The sequence below is a fragment of the Sarcophilus harrisii genome, chromosome 1 (assembly GCF_902635505.1).
Source record: "Sarcophilus harrisii chromosome 1, mSarHar1.11, whole genome shotgun sequence".
Lineage (NCBI taxonomy): Eukaryota > Metazoa > Chordata > Mammalia > Dasyuromorphia > Dasyuridae > Sarcophilus > Sarcophilus harrisii.
Genome location: NC_045426.1, coordinates 396,729,798 through 396,745,589, shown reverse-complemented (window position 1 = coordinate 396,745,589; position 15,792 = coordinate 396,729,798). Strand labels below are relative to the sequence as shown.

The 15,792-nt window shown below is 33.1% G+C and overlaps 1 protein-coding gene across 3 annotated transcripts in view; it reads left to right on the top strand.

The window, feature by feature from the left end:
- SEMA5A (semaphorin 5A) overlaps window positions 1–15,792 on the top strand; it is a 600,495-nt gene that overhangs the window by 484,509 nt on the left and 100,194 nt on the right. For all 3 annotated transcript variants that reach the window (XM_031946119.1, XM_031946120.1, XM_031946118.1), the window contains exon 15: window positions 9,006–9,149. In XM_031946119.1, the coding sequence (XP_031801979.1) occupies window positions 9,006–9,149 (144 nt within the window). The remainder of the gene's footprint in view (window positions 1–9,005; window positions 9,150–15,792) is intronic.

Genomic DNA, 15,792 nt, shown 5'->3' with positions numbered 1-15,792 from the left:
AATATATTCTAACCTGACGTAAGAATCCCTTCCAAAACATATAATATAGATGGTGCTCTGTTGATGCTGACTATGCTTGATGATTTCCACTCAATAGAGGGGTGGGGAGCAGTTGATTCCCTACAAGAGCATCAATAAAAATGTTTAGACAATTCTTATTAGTAGTGTATTAGGAGAATTCAAGGTAGGTCCTTAGTACATTGTACTCTTTGTGTTGGATGTATGGAATAATATTACAGATAGGACAGGCAAGGGTAAGATACTACCTGCATTATTGGATGGAATACCAAAACAATGAAATTCTAGGCCCATTGAAACATTATATAATCATAAAATGATAGCTTTTGGAAGATATTAGATGCAATCCCTTCATTTTGCCCATGAGAGTATTAAGGTACAGAAAGGTTAAATTACTTAGCTAGGGCCAGAAAGTTATTGAAATTAATAGGAAAGATTGAAGCTTGGGTTTTGTGTCTCTGCTATCCTAACCACTATACCATCTAATTGCCAATTATAGTAATTATCTTGGAGGTCTTTATGATTAAGTGAATATTCCTAACTATATTTGTTACCTCTTAGTTCTGCCATTTGGGCTGGAGGATTTTATATACATACATACATATATATATATATATTTTTTTTTTCTTTTGTACTTTCATTGTTGCATGATCCTAAACCTGACTTATTATTTGAGCTGCTCCTTTCTTAATGATTGCAATATTTATTTCTTTTATATGGGCTTTCTGTATTTTGTTTATGACTTTCCTGAGACATTTTCTTGTGGGATTTCTGCAGTGGGAAAATTACAATTTTCTTAGTGCAGTCCTGTACTTATGCTTCCTCTAAATAGAGACTACATGTGTCTTTCCCCTCTCTAGTCATAATGGGAGGCTGTAGGCCTATTTGCCTGTGTTGCCTCTGACTTTGATGTAAGTCCCATTTCCTATTGCACATGGGGTGCTGAGGCTAAATTTTTGTGAAATTATAGAGTAGAAGAAGTGACAACCCTCTTCAATTGGATTTCTTGATTATTGTTTCACCTGCTGAAAATTTTAAGATTTCACTGTGAGTGTCAGGAAACTAAATAGCCAGTTTCAATTCAGAGAGCTATCTTGGCCAAAAATTTTAAGGTAATTACTGAAGGCTTAAGCAAATTGACAATTTTCAGTCAATCTTTATGATTCCCTTGTCATGATTTGCTATTATTTTTTAAATAAAAATCAGTTTCTGTGCAAGTACCAATAATTATTTCACTTTAACCTTGGCATACCCTTGATAGTTTCCCCTCCCCTCCACCCTGCTCCAGAATTGATTAAAATAAAATGCACTTACTTTAATTTTGGTCTAATGTGCTGTTTCTTTTCCTTTCTTGGAATTTTTTTTTGGCTTCATAATGTTTAATTGTTTTTTTGTTGGAATCTTTACTAAAGTGTTAAGACATTTCTTTACAAAGTGTTAAAGACATTGGAGTTAATTTAATCTTAGAGTTATTTTGGGCCAGAACTTGAAACAAGATACTAAGTGAAACTGAATCATCAATGCTTGTGTTCACACCTTTAGAGAGCTCATAAGCATCTAAGTACTCAATGGAGTTCACACGAGAATTCAGGGCTGGCTTAGTCTGAATTCACACCTCCCTTAGGACCAGAGAGCACTCTGGGAGATAACCCAGAATCCCTCTCCCTCCAGAAGGTGGAGTTAACCTTTGGGAGATGATATATATGGAGGAAGCTCTTGGAGCTAGGAAGAATTTCTCGGGAACATCAACAGGGCTCTGAGACAGAACACTCTGGAAGAAAAGACTACTCACAACAGACTGGAGATTGAGAAGCCATGAGTCGGAGCTGGCTGGAGGCTGAAGAAAGCAGAGGCAGAAGCCAAGGACAAAGCTGCAAGATCTCTTGGAGTTAGGCAGAGAGATAGGCCTCAACTAACGAGGCTAATTTGGAAGGAGAAATAAACGTTTGCATTTTTACCAGCTGGCTGCGATTTTGGAGTAATTATTTATTTCAACTGAGACTAAGGCTGCCTCCAAGGAAAACCACCACATTTTTAAACTTTTATTTTCAAAATATATAGTTTTCAATATTCACCCTTGGAAAACCTTGTGTTTTGTATTTTTCCCTGCCTTCCCCTGACCCCTTCACTTAGATAGCAAGTAATCCAATATATGTTAAACACTTGCAATTCTTCTATACATATTTCCACAATTGTCATGCTTCACAAGAAAAATCAGATCAAAAAGGAAAAAAAAATGAGAAAGAAAACAAAAAGCAAGCAAGCAACAATAAAAAGGGTGAAAATACTATGTTGTGATCCACATTCAGTTTCTATAGTTCTCTCTCTGGATGCAGATGGCTCTCTCCATCACAAGTCTAATGGGATTGGCCTGAATCACCTCTTTGTGGAAAAGAGCCAAGTCCAATTAGGGTTGATCATTAAATAATCTTGCTGTTGTACAGTGTTCTTCTGATTCTGTGAACTTCACTTAGCATCATTTCATGGAAGAATCTCCAGGCATCTCTGAAATCATTTTTATATAGAACAGTAGTATTCCATAACATTCTTATATGATTACTTATTCAGATTCTCCAATTGATGGGCATCCTCTCAGTTTCCAGTTTCTTCCCACTACAAAGAGGGCTACTACAAACATTTTTGCACATGTGGGTTCTTTTCTCTTTTTATATTCTCTTTGGGATACAGACCCAGTAGAAATACTGCTGATCAAAGGGTGTGCACATTTTGATAGCCCTTTGGGCATAGTTCCAAATTGCTCTCTAGATTGTTTGAATCAGTTCACAATTCCACCAACAATGTATTAGTGTCCCAGTTTTCCCACCTCCAACATTTATCATTATCTTTTGCTGTCATCTTAGCCAATCTAAGAGGTATGAGATGATACCTCAGAATGGTCTTTTGTTTTGTTTTTGGCTAGTCAGTTGGGATTAAGTGACTTGCCCAGGGTCACACAGCTAGTAAGTTAAGTGTCTAAGGCCAGATTTGAACTAACCCCCTGACTTCAGGGCTAGTGCTCCATCCACTGTGCCATCTAGCTGCCTCCTACAGTTGTCTTAATTTGCATTTCTCTGATCAGTAGTGATTTAAAGCATTTTTTCATGACTAGAAATATTTTACATTTCATCTGAAAATTGCCTGTTTATGTCTTTTGATCATTTATCAATTGGAAAACAGCTTGTATTCTTACAAATTTGAGTTAATTGAGTCAATTCTCTCTCTTAGAAATAAGGCCATTATAAGAACTCTTGGATGTAAAATTTTTCCCTCAGTTTTCTGTTTCCCTTCTAATCTTTTCTGCATTGGTTTTGTTTGTACAAAACTTGTACAAAAACCCTTTAACTTAATATAATCAAAATTATCCATTTTGCATTGTATGAGGTACTCTAATTCTTATTTGACCACAAATTCCTACCTTCTTCACAGATCTGAGAGGTAGTCTATAATTTGTTCTTTTAATTTGCTTTTAGTATCACTCTTTATAGCTAAATCATGAACCCATTTTGACCTTATCTTGGTTTAAGATGTTACTTAGTCAATGCCTATTATCCAATTTTCCCCAGCAATTTTTGCCAAATGATGAGTTCTTATCTCAGAAATTGGAGTCTTTGGATTTATCAAACACTAAATCTAAATTACTATGTTCATTGAGTATTGTGGCTTGTAAACCAAACCTGTTCTACTCATCTACTATGTCTTAGCCAGTAGCAAATGGTTTTGAAAGGACTGATACTTTATAATACAGTTTTAGGTCTAGTGCAGGTAGGCCACCTTCATTTGCATTATTTTTCATGAATTTCCTTGAAATTCTTGACCTTTTGTTCTTCCAGAAGAACTTTGTTATTGCATTTTCTATTTCTGTAATTTTTTGGCTGTTTTATTGGTATGGCACAGAGTAATTACATTAATTTAGGTAGAATTGTCATGTTTATTATATTAGTTCAACCCACCTATGAGCTTTTGATATTCTTCCAGGTGTTTAGATCTGACTTTATTTTTGTGGAAAGTGTTCTGTAATTGTGTTCATATAGTTCCTGACTTGTCTTAGCCGCAGACTCCCAAGTATTTTATATTATTTTTGACTTTGTGGATAACATATAGAAATGCCGATGATTTATGTAGATTTATATTGTATCCTGCAATTTTGCTGTAGTTGTGAATTGTTTCTAGGAAGTGTCAGTTGATTTTCTATGATTCTCTAAGCATACCATCATATCATCTGCAGAATGATAATTTTGTTTCCTCATTACCTACTCTAATTCCTTTAATTATTTTTCTTGTCTTATTGTCAAAGCCTTCATTTCTAATACAATATCTAACAGTAATGGTTTACATTGTTTCATCCCTTATCGTATTAGGAATAGTTCTAGTTTATCCCCATTATATAGGATGCTTGCTGGTGGTTTTAAGTAGTGGTACTGATCATTTTAAGCAAAACTCCATTTATTCTTTTGCTCTCTAGTGTTTTTAATAGGAATGAGTCTTGGATTTTGTCAAATGTTTTTTTCTGAATCTATTGAAATATTCAATGATTTCTATTACATTGGTTATTGATATAGTGAATTATACTAATAGTTTTCCTAATATTGAACCAGCCCTGCATTCCTGGTGTAAATCCTTCTGGGTCATGGTGTATTATCCTGATAATAACTTGCTGGAATTTTTTTGCTAATATTTTATTCAAGATTTTTGCATTAGTATTCATTAGGTAAATTGGTCTATAATTTTCTTTCTGTGTTTTCACCCTGCCTGGTTTAGGCATCAGCACCATGTCATAAATAGAATTTGATAGGATTTATTCTTTCCCCATTTTTTCAGTTAGCTTACATAGTATTGGAATTTATTGTTCTTTAAGTGTTTACTAGAATACACTTATAAATCCATGTGGCCCTAGAGATTTTTTTTTTGAGGAGTTGATTAAAAACTTGTTCATTTTTTTTCTAAAATGAAACTAATTTATTTCTTCCACTGTTAATCTGTATAAACTGTATTCTTGTAAGTATTCATCCATTTCACTTAAATTATGTTTATTGGCATACAACTGGGCAAAATAGTTCCTAATTATTGCTCTAATTTTCTCTTTATTGGTGGAAAATTCACTCTTTTCATTTGATATTAGCATTTTGATTTTCTTCTTTCTTTTGCCTTTACTCTTTATGTATCACTCTGTTTTAAATGTGTTTCTTTGTAAACATCATATTGTAGGATTCTGGTTTTTAATGCAGTCTGTTATCTGCTTTTGTTTTAGGGGAGAGTTCATCTTATTCATATTCCCAGTTACATTTACTAATTCTGTATTTCTCTTATTTTCCCCAAATTATACTTTTCTTTTCCCTTTCCCCCCTCCCCAATGTTTTATTTCTGACCATCACCTCCCTCAATCAGCCCTACTTTTTTACAGCCCCTTTCCATTTCTTATCTGTTTCCCTATCTATTTCTGTTCTTCCTTCTATTAGCTTCCTCCTTTCTTACTCCCTTCCACCCTACTTCTCTAGAGGGTGAAATATCTTTTTCTGTGAAACTAAATATATCTGATATTCTCTCTTTGAACCAAATCCAATGAGATTAAGGTTCATACAATGTTCATCATTCCCCCTTCTTTCTCTCAATGGTGATAGTAGGTCTTTTTTGCCTCTTCATGTGATGTATTTACCCCTTTTTACCTTCCCTTTTCTCTTGTTTCAGTACAATCCCTTTCCTACTTCTAGTTTCTTTTTTATATCATCACAATAAAGTTAAATTTTACCTACATCCTATGAGTATACCCCTAACAAAGATAAAGTTCTCAAGAGTTAAAATTTATCGTCTTCCCATATATGGATGTAAACATTTTAGCTTTTGAAAAAAACATAGTTTTTTTTTCTTTCCCTTTTTTGACCTCTTTATGCTTCTCTTGAGCTCTGTATTTGAAGTTCAGATTTTTTGCTCACCTCTGGTCTTTTCACCAAAAATAAAGGGCATTCCCCTATTTCATTGAATGTCCATCTTTCCCCAAAAAGATAAAGCTTAATTTTGATGGATAGTTGATTCATGGCTTCATTCCAAGCTCGTTTGCCCTTCAGAATATCATATCCAGGCCCTTTGATATTTTAAAGTGGAAGCTACTAGGTCCTAATAATCCTAATTGTGGCTCCTCAATTTGTGAATTGTCTCTTTCTGACTGCTTGAAATATTTTCTTGTCAATCTGATAATTCTGAAATTTAGCTATGATATTCCTTGGAGTTTTCATTTTAGGGTCTTTTTCAGGAGGCAACCAGTAAATTTTTTCAATGGGTATTTTACCATCTGGTTTTAGGATACCAGGGCAGTTTTCCTTGATCATTTCTTGAAGGATGTTGCCTAGTCTCTTTTTTTTTTATCATGGTTTTCAGGTGGTCCAATAATTTTTAGATTGTCTCTTCTAGATTTGTTTTCTGGCTCAGTTGTTTTTCTGATTTTTAGTAAATTATTTTCTTCAGGTAGCTTTTGTACCTCCTTTTACCCTGTGTTTTAGAGAGTTGTTCTCTTTTTCCATTTCACCAATTCTGTTTTGTCAAGGAATTGTTTTCTTTTTTCCTTTTCACCAAATTTATTTTTATAGAGTTATATTCTTTTTTTTCCCATTTCATCAAATCTGTCTTTTTTTTTTTTTTTTTTTTTTTTTTTTTTTTTTTTTTTTTTTTTTTTTTTGCTAAGGCAGTTAGGGTTAAGTGACTTGGCCAGGGTCACACAGCTAGAAAGTATTAAGTGTCTTAGGTCAGATTTAAACTCAAGTCATCCTGATTTCAGGGTTGATGTTCTATCTACTGTGTCACCTAGCTGCCCCCAAATCTGTCTTTTTTAAGGAATTTTCTTGAGATAATTTCTGTTTTCTTTTCTGTAACATCTGGGTTAGTTCCCTGTTGACTTCAGGATCAGCCAGAGTCAGGATTAGAAAAAGTCTTTGGTCTTTAGGGGGAAAAGTAAAGGAGAGAAACAAACCTCCACGAAGATTGCCACTAACCTCCTTTCTCCTCATTGTCCTTCTCCAAAATGACTCTGGCTTGTCTTACTCCACCTCCTAATCTCTCCTACAATTATCTGTATACACCAAAAGATTGAGCCAGCACAGAATAGTGAGAAGAGCCATTTTCCAAGCATATGCTAATAGAGTATTATCCAATAGGTAATTAGCCTTAAGTGCTCGGTTGTCTGATTCCAGTGCACCTATTCAGAGTTTTAGCCTTTTATACTTTTCCAAACTCTTTAACAAAACTCTCATTTCCTTTTCCCATTTTTCTTATTATCTTTTAAAATCCTTTTTGAATTCTTCCAAGAGAGCCTACCAATTTATATCACCCTTTGAGGTTTCATCTGGAAATGTTTTATTTTTAATGTCCTCAGGGTTTGAGGTCTGTCTCCATAAAAGCTATCTATGATCAGAGGTCTTTATGCTTTTTTGTTTTTAATATTATAATAAATATATTTGTTATTAAAATAAGATAATATTTATCATATATATGTATATATATATATATGTATATATCTCACAGGATTGTTATAAAGAAAATTCTTTGTAATCAATGTATTTTGGCTTATATGGTTATGGAATATGTGTATAGAATATGTATATATAACATGGATATTTAATTATAATATTTATATCCTGTCTGTAATTAAATATACCTATCTGTATCCATATATAAATGATACTTCATCCTTTTAGAAATATTTAATATACATTAATAAGCATCTTTTATAATCTGAAATTATACATTTATTTTTAATATTTTAAATATACATCATCTATTTTGATTTATACAACAACTATATGATGTATATAAGTATTATTTCCCCTTTTTTCACAGTTGTAAAAACTTTAGTCAGGCTAAATGATTATCTGGAAATCCAGAGTATCTGAGATATATTGAAGGTAGCTAGAAACTTACAAAGCTGGCTCAAATCCAGATCTTTGTGACTCAAAAGTCACAGTTCATCCCATTTTTTGTGATCATACTTTTTATACTTTTATTAATTTTTAAGTATAGTAGCACAATTGTTAGCTCAGATGGCTAACATCTGAATTAGAATTTTTTTTTCTATTCCATGTTATCAAATATATTTATAGAACATGAATACATATATGTTTCTGTTATTTAGAAGGGTTTCAGGAATCAATTTGAAGAAACAGTATAATAGAATAGATAGAGTTCTGATGTCTGCCAGACCAGTCTCATTTTCATTCCTATCTCTGACATATACTAGCTTTTTGCTATAGGAACATCACTTTATTCCACAGTGCTCAGTTCACATTTCCCAGCTGCCTGAAGTTCTCTTTTCAGGAATTCCCTCTATAGAACTAGCCAGATATCTATATATGTCTTTTATATTTGTATGCATATGCATATATCAAAAAAGTTGATAGATTTAAATTTAGAAAGAAACTTAGAGCCTCTTTTTCTCTCCATATGAAGGTTGTGAAACTCTGATAAGTTTAAGCAACTTGTCCAAGATCACATCGGCAGAAAATGACAGAGCTTGGTTCCAAACTAGATCCAATTTGTTGCTCTTTCTCTTGAACCATGCTGATGATTGAGTAGACAATTCTTAAATAACAGAATGAAAACAAAATGATATAGGAATCCATATCCAGAGATCTGTATCCTTTTAAAATGAAATATCAGTGTCCTGTATTCAATCCTCAGATTTGGCAAATGAATATTTTAGTGTTATCTGAATGAAGATCACTATTAAAATGTTTATAACTTTTAAAGTATATATATTCTATCAATAAAATTTCCCATGTTGAAGGTAAAATAACTGATTCAGATAGGATAGTCTGGAAGGCATATTTCACTGTCTGTACCATCCACATTATCCTTGTGACTGTATATTTAGCCCCCCCCCCACACACACACACACATAATTAAATGTTTATAAGTAGATATTTATTTTAATTTTTGATCAATAGGGTTGTATTTGGTGCCACTTTTCACAAACTGCTATGTATTATTTTCTTTCCCAATAGAAATGGAGGCTGGACTCCGTGGACTTCTTGGTCACCCTGTAGTACAACTTGTGGCATTGGTTTCCAAGTCCGTCAGCGTTCCTGCAGCAATCCTACCCCTCGCCACGGAGGCCGAGTGTGTGTGGGACAGAACCGTGAGGAAAGGTATGTGGATCCTTCTCTTCAGAACTTCCATCTCTCATGCTTGATGTCATGCCAGTGTGATGTAGTTATCCCTCAATTTTAGTTACAGTTGTATTTTACACCTAGCTATAGTGTCCCCTTCAGTTCAAGTTGGATCCTCTTCTTTTTCTGATATCCTTCAGTTTTTACTGATGTTGCATGTGGGAAAATGGAGTGATTGTTAGAAATCTTTACTGAGCTGATTTACCAACTAGCTGATTCAGAAGCAGTCAATTGTATTGAAATCATTCTTCTTGTTTTCCCTGAAGACTTGGAAAATTGATTTCATTTAAAAAATTGATTGTTGTTTATTTGAAATGTAATTTTTTTCTGACTCAAAACCCAAAATCCAGAATAAGGCATAAACAAGGTCACACAGCTCAATCTTATTGGTAAACTCAGTTCAAGTTTTTTTTTTTTTTTCCTATTTAAATAAACATAAGCAGCTGTAGAACATATGGGATATTTCTAAGGCTTTGTTTATAGTATAAAAACATAAACCATTTCAGCAACATGGTGGTGGTGCATAATAATTGAAATTGGCAAAAAATTTTAATGTGCATTTTAATCTTTTAGCCAGTTGAGCCTGTACTGTGGCTCAAATCTTTTCTTTCATAGTTTATTGTTTTATATAAAGTTAGACATTAGGTTCTACTTTCATATGTCTATCTTTGCTATACATACTGTGTTTCCAAGGTATGGTTGTTTATGGGTAAAGGATAAAACTTCCAGCAAATCAATTACATTCTTCTTATAAATGATTAAACCTTTTAAGTTATTTTAAAAGATTGTTCCACAAGACAAACATATTTCTTCCTAGTAAAACTGGCTCATACAAAGAAATTATTAAAATACAGTTTGTGAATAAAAGTTAAAATAAATCACCTCTGTGAGAACCACAGTGCTGACAAAATACATATACTCCTATGCAATTAGTCCATAAGGTGAACAATTTTTTTTGTTATTTCACAGACTACAAATGCTTTCTTTATAGAAGAAAACTAACTCACCCTTAATTGTTTACAAATTTTTTCCACTGTCATAAAGGATATATTCCTCTTTTTAAAAAAGTTGAATGATGTATTAATGTTATTGTTTACTATTATTAAGCAGTATCCCCAAATGATGCTGCCTTTTTACTATCAAATATTGAATGGAAATAGGGATATTCTATTTAAGGTTGCTTGTTCCTAATATTTAAAATTATAAAATTCTGGGAAAACTGTTTAGTATGGTTCATCTTAGGAAAAAACTCTCTTTACCTTGTGCTAAGGTAACTGAAATAACTTTTTTATTAACATTTCTAGGCTGAGACCAGACATGAAATATGAATGAGTGAATATCAGTGTCAGACAGACAGACAGACACAGAAGAGAGAGACATAAATACACAGAGAGACAGACAAACAGGCAGATAGAGACAGAATCAAGATTAGCATTAGGGAAAGATTTCAGAGCAAAGTAAGAAAGCATGATTACTTTTATTTTTTTAAATTTCCTTTTGTTACAGAGTTTCCATTCTTTATGACCAGGAGAAAATCCAATTTGCGTTTCAGATTAACAGGAAGAATATGGAAATTTTAGGAATAAATGAGCATTGTTAAGAAGATGAATAGCAAAGAGCAATGCCCCTGAAAGATTTCAGGAAAATTCAGCTCTGCTTGACAAGCCATCTGTGAAAGGGGCAGTCAGAAAGGGTAATGAGATTACAAAGACCACTAAATGATTTTCCCCCTGGATCGGCATAAATTAAAATGATGATTTTGGGGATTGGAAATAATAGCTTCTAGATCTGTCTGTATATGCACCATTTACCTCTGTGGCTTTTGCCATACAAAGTGAGATGTTGTTAGTAAAGAGATAACCAATTCTAGGAATGGAGAAAAGTGAGAAGGTAAATCAAGGTTCAAACTTGTCATGGCCCATCTCTCTATTCCCAGTTCCAGAGAACTAAAGCACTGTGTTCAGAGAGCTGAACTACTTACAAAATCATTTTGTGTATTTCTAAACACTATGCATTCCAAAAACTTGTGAGTGACTAAATTCGCACCTTCCTTTTATCAAGAATAATGTAAGGATTATTATTTGAAGAACTTTCTTTTGAAATAAAGAAGAAAAAAATGCTGTGTGGTATATTGATGAATGCCACATAATATAATGAGCCATCGTGTCATCTGTATGCCAAATTATCTTTTGAAATGTTCGTTAACCTTAAAAGGCACTTTTATGGATGCAATGAAAATCTGTTTAATTATGTGTATACTTTGAAATATCACTTCTGTTTTGATTAAAGTTTTTTCTGCCCCAAAATAACATGATAAGTATTCCATGAGTTTTTTCAATGAAAAGTATGTAATAGTAGTTACCAAATAGTAAGCAAGGAGAAGGAAGAGATGACCTCTATTTGAATAGATTACCAAAATTTAAATAAGGTATCAAAAAAGAAATATATTTCTCTTTGATCTGATAATCTTAAGGACTAGTAGTAGTTTTCACTTTTCGCATCATTCAGTTTTTTAAGCTTATCTTTAATGCTGTTGTAAGTAGAAATGGCTTTCTTAATAAGTAACCTGCTTCCCCAAATGAGGTCAATTAGTCCTCTCAGAGTAACTACTAATGCATTTGGATGTCTATTGTAATTGGAGCAATGTGGAGCTGTAAGCATGTTAATTTGCCTTACCTTTAACAAAGTAAGGCCTGACAGATTGAAATCCTCTATATAATGAGTGATAAAAGGAAATAACTTTGTCAACATCAAAAAATTGATTAGGCTAACAAAGGTTATTGAATAAGAAACTCATAGACTCTCATGATATTGAAAATTATCGAATATAACCACCTTATTTGCAAAATAGAAAATGGAGACATACAGAGATTAAGTTATTTGTCCATGGTGCTTTGGTAAAATGTTAAAAATGAAGGAAACCAAGGTTTTTTCCCTTAGCTTACGGCACTTTCCAGGCATAGTAGCACATTCCTTCACCCATTAGACTTCTTTAACAAAGGAAACAAACAAATATATATATATATATATGATTTATTCATGAATATGTCATTTTCAAAATCTCTTATGGCAAAACCTTTTTTAAAAAACAAAGAAAACCAAACCAAACCAATCAACACATCAACGTCCCATATGAAATTATGTATATTCCACACTCATAGACTCCCCAAGTTTTCACTGAAAGGAAAAGAGGCATTTCCATCTAGGTCATAAATAAAATTGGTTTCTCTACTTATATGGCACTAAGTTTCCTCTTAATTTTGGTTAATTTATTATCATTATTTGTTTTAGTCTTTGCCTTTCTGATAGATGGATAAATAACTATGTAATATGTGTATCTCTGCAATTGTCTTTGGCATTAACTCACATAAGATTGTCCATATGTCTTTGAATTCTTCATAATTATTTTCTTATGTTATGATAATATTCCTATATATAATTTGTCTAATCATTCTGCAATTGAAAGGCATCCACCTAGTTTCACTCTTGTTATTACACACAGAGAAAATATTGCTATAAATGTTTTACTGGACATGAGACTTTTTTTTGCATCTTTGATTTTCTTGCATGGACCGAGCAATTGCATCTCTGGGTCAAAGAGTGTATACAGTCTATTGTTATTTTTCAGTCATTTCATTCAGGTGCAATTTTTCCTGATCCCATTGGGGTTTTCTTGACAGAGACACCAGAGTAGTTTGTTGTTTTCTTCTCCATCTCATTTTACAGATGAGGAAACTGAGGCAAAAGGGGTTAAGTGACTTGCCCAGGCTCACATAGCTAGTAAATATCTAAGGCTGGATTTGTATTCAGGTTTTCCTAACTCTAAGACTGGCACTCTATTCAATGTGTTACATAGCTGGCTCTCACTCAGTTTAATATTAAATAGATTTAAGGTGGATTACAATTTATATTGGTGAGGGTGGGAGTGGAGACAAGGAGAGAAGTCTTCCTTTTGAAAGTACAATATACAAGGTAGACAGTCAGTCAGAAAGCAATTAACAGGTGCTTAGTATTTTCCTTATAATATGTTAAGTTCTAGGAAATGCAAAGAAAGGCAAAAATAGTGCCTAATTCAATGAACTTATATTCAAATGAGGAAGGGAGGAACATAAATAATTAGTTACATAGAACATATATATACACACACACACTAAGAGGTGAAAATAAATCTCAAAAAAGAATCTATTAGCAGCTAGGAATAATGGGATAAGCTTCCTACAGAAGCAGGAATTTGAACTGAGATTTGAGGAAGCTGGAGCAGCCAAGTGATGAAGGTCTGGGGGAAAAATGTTCTTCAAGGCCTGAGAGAGCAGTGAATACAAAGATTTAGTGTCATACAATAAAAATATAGATCAGTTTAGATCATAGAATAGGTGGATCGAAGTAAAATATAAAAACACTGGAAAAATATTGTAAAAAAAAAAAAAAGCTTTAAACACCAGAGGATTTTTAAATTTAATTTTATATATGATACATACATACATATGTGTGTATATATATATATATATATATATTCATGGAGTAGAATGAAATAGACAGATCTATGACTTAGCAAAATCATTTTTGTCTCTGTGTGAAAAAAAAATTACATAAGCTTTGTAGAAAAATAGTGGGCTTCTACTTTGCTTTCTAAATGCTCAATGAGAAAAATTTATAAAGACCAAATAAAATGTTCATTTTGATATATCATAGAGTATGGGACATGCAAAATAATGCTTTCTTGACCCTTCTTGATTCATCAGTCATATAATGAATGGAAAATAAGTGATTTCATTCCAATATAGTCAGAATTTCCAAAGTTAATAATCTAAATATCTAAGAATATATTCTAAAGACTCACTACCTATTTGAAAACATGAGGAGACTTTTTTAAAAAACATGTATTAGTTGTCAGAGGATCAGAGAGAAATGTTTCCCATAATAGAACTAAGTTTGGGTGCTTTTAAGGTATTTTTGCATTGTTAACTCAATGTGTCATCAGTTTCTCCCAGGGTGGCAATTCCTTTTTGGCTATGTGAAAGAAGACATAAGACAGAGAAGGTCAAAGGGCTAGTCCAATGATTTTCTTTTTCTTTTCTGACCTTGCTTGCTCGAGACAGGATGAGTTCAGAGGTCAGTACTTTCACAGATCCTTACAATGCTTGTTTCGCAGAATTACTATTGGAATAGACACTCTAAGGCATGAGAAACAAGAAATTAAAAGGAAGCAAGAGCAAAGGGGAGAAAATAGTTACCGATTTCTTGAAATGCAGTCAAAATAGAGGCCTTAATAAAACTTGCCTGAAAACTCTGGGCTCCAGTGCCATTCATGGGTTCACTCTTGCCATAGATCTTTAACTATGAAAACATACCTGGTGTTTTCAGAGCTTGGCTGGGGTAGGCAAATGTAAGGCAGCTCTTGTGTACCATTATTTATTTTCCTTCAGAGAAAATGCAAACTCAGTTCTAGCAACGATTTTATTTTATTAAAAGTTAAGCAGATTATGTAGGCATTTGGTGGAGAGATTTTCTTCTCTTCATGGCATTTTTTTGGAAGTGAAATTTGTGATTATGTTTCTACAATGTCTCAACTTTTTATATTTTGAAAGCCCTAGTTTTTTGTCCCTGCTTACTTACAGGGATATGATATAATAACATTTTGAAAATAAAATCTGATACAGCAAAAACTATTTGAGAGTCCAAAAATCCATTCCATTTTTATTATTAGGAGACTTTTAAGCATACATTCTTGGTTCCTAATTTTTGATTACATTCTAAGATATTGGAAATTCTGTGGCCCCAATGCTTTCTCTTCTATTCAGTCATAGGACCACACATCTAGTGCTGCAGGGGATTTGGATTTCAACTTAACTCCTCTCTGACATCCTCCCTCCCTTTTTTTTTTTTTTTGCAGATGAGAGAACTGAGTGAAAAAGGCTAAAATCAACTTTTTCAAGGTTTTTGGTATTAAATAAGAGTCAGGATTTAAAGTTAGGTTCTATGATGAACTTTTAAGATTCCACTTTAGTCTTCCTGATAATCTTCATTTTCTATTGAATTTTCAAGTATCAATATAATTTGTGCATGACAAAAACTGATTTTTCCCCTTATGCCCATCTTTGTTATCAGAGTGCCTCTTGGTATTATCTACTACCTAATACCTCAAGCTAAGCAACTTGGAGAAAATGTTACCTTATTTTTGAACTTTGATTCCACACACAGAATCTTCTTTTTGAAAAAAAAAAACCAATAATTTGATCTGTTTTTATCATTCAGTTATGTTTTACTCTATGTGAACCCTTGAATTTTTTCCATGGAGTTTTCTTGGCAAAAAAACACTGCCTATTTCTTTCTCCAGTGTGTCCTAATTTTATAGATTAGGAACTAAGGCAAATACAGATTTGAACTCAGATCTTCCTGACTCCAGGTCTTGTGCTGTCTTCTGTACCACCTATGAATCTATCCTTTTTTTGTCTTTATTACCCTGGTCTATTCACTTCTCATTTGGGCTCTTGCAATCTCCCCTTTATGGGGTTGTCTGATTTCAATGCTAATCTTCTCAAGCTGTTCGTATCATTTTTAGCTCAAGTTCTCTTTGCTGTATCTTCTTCAGGGATGTCCCTAAACGTCACAGTGACTTCCT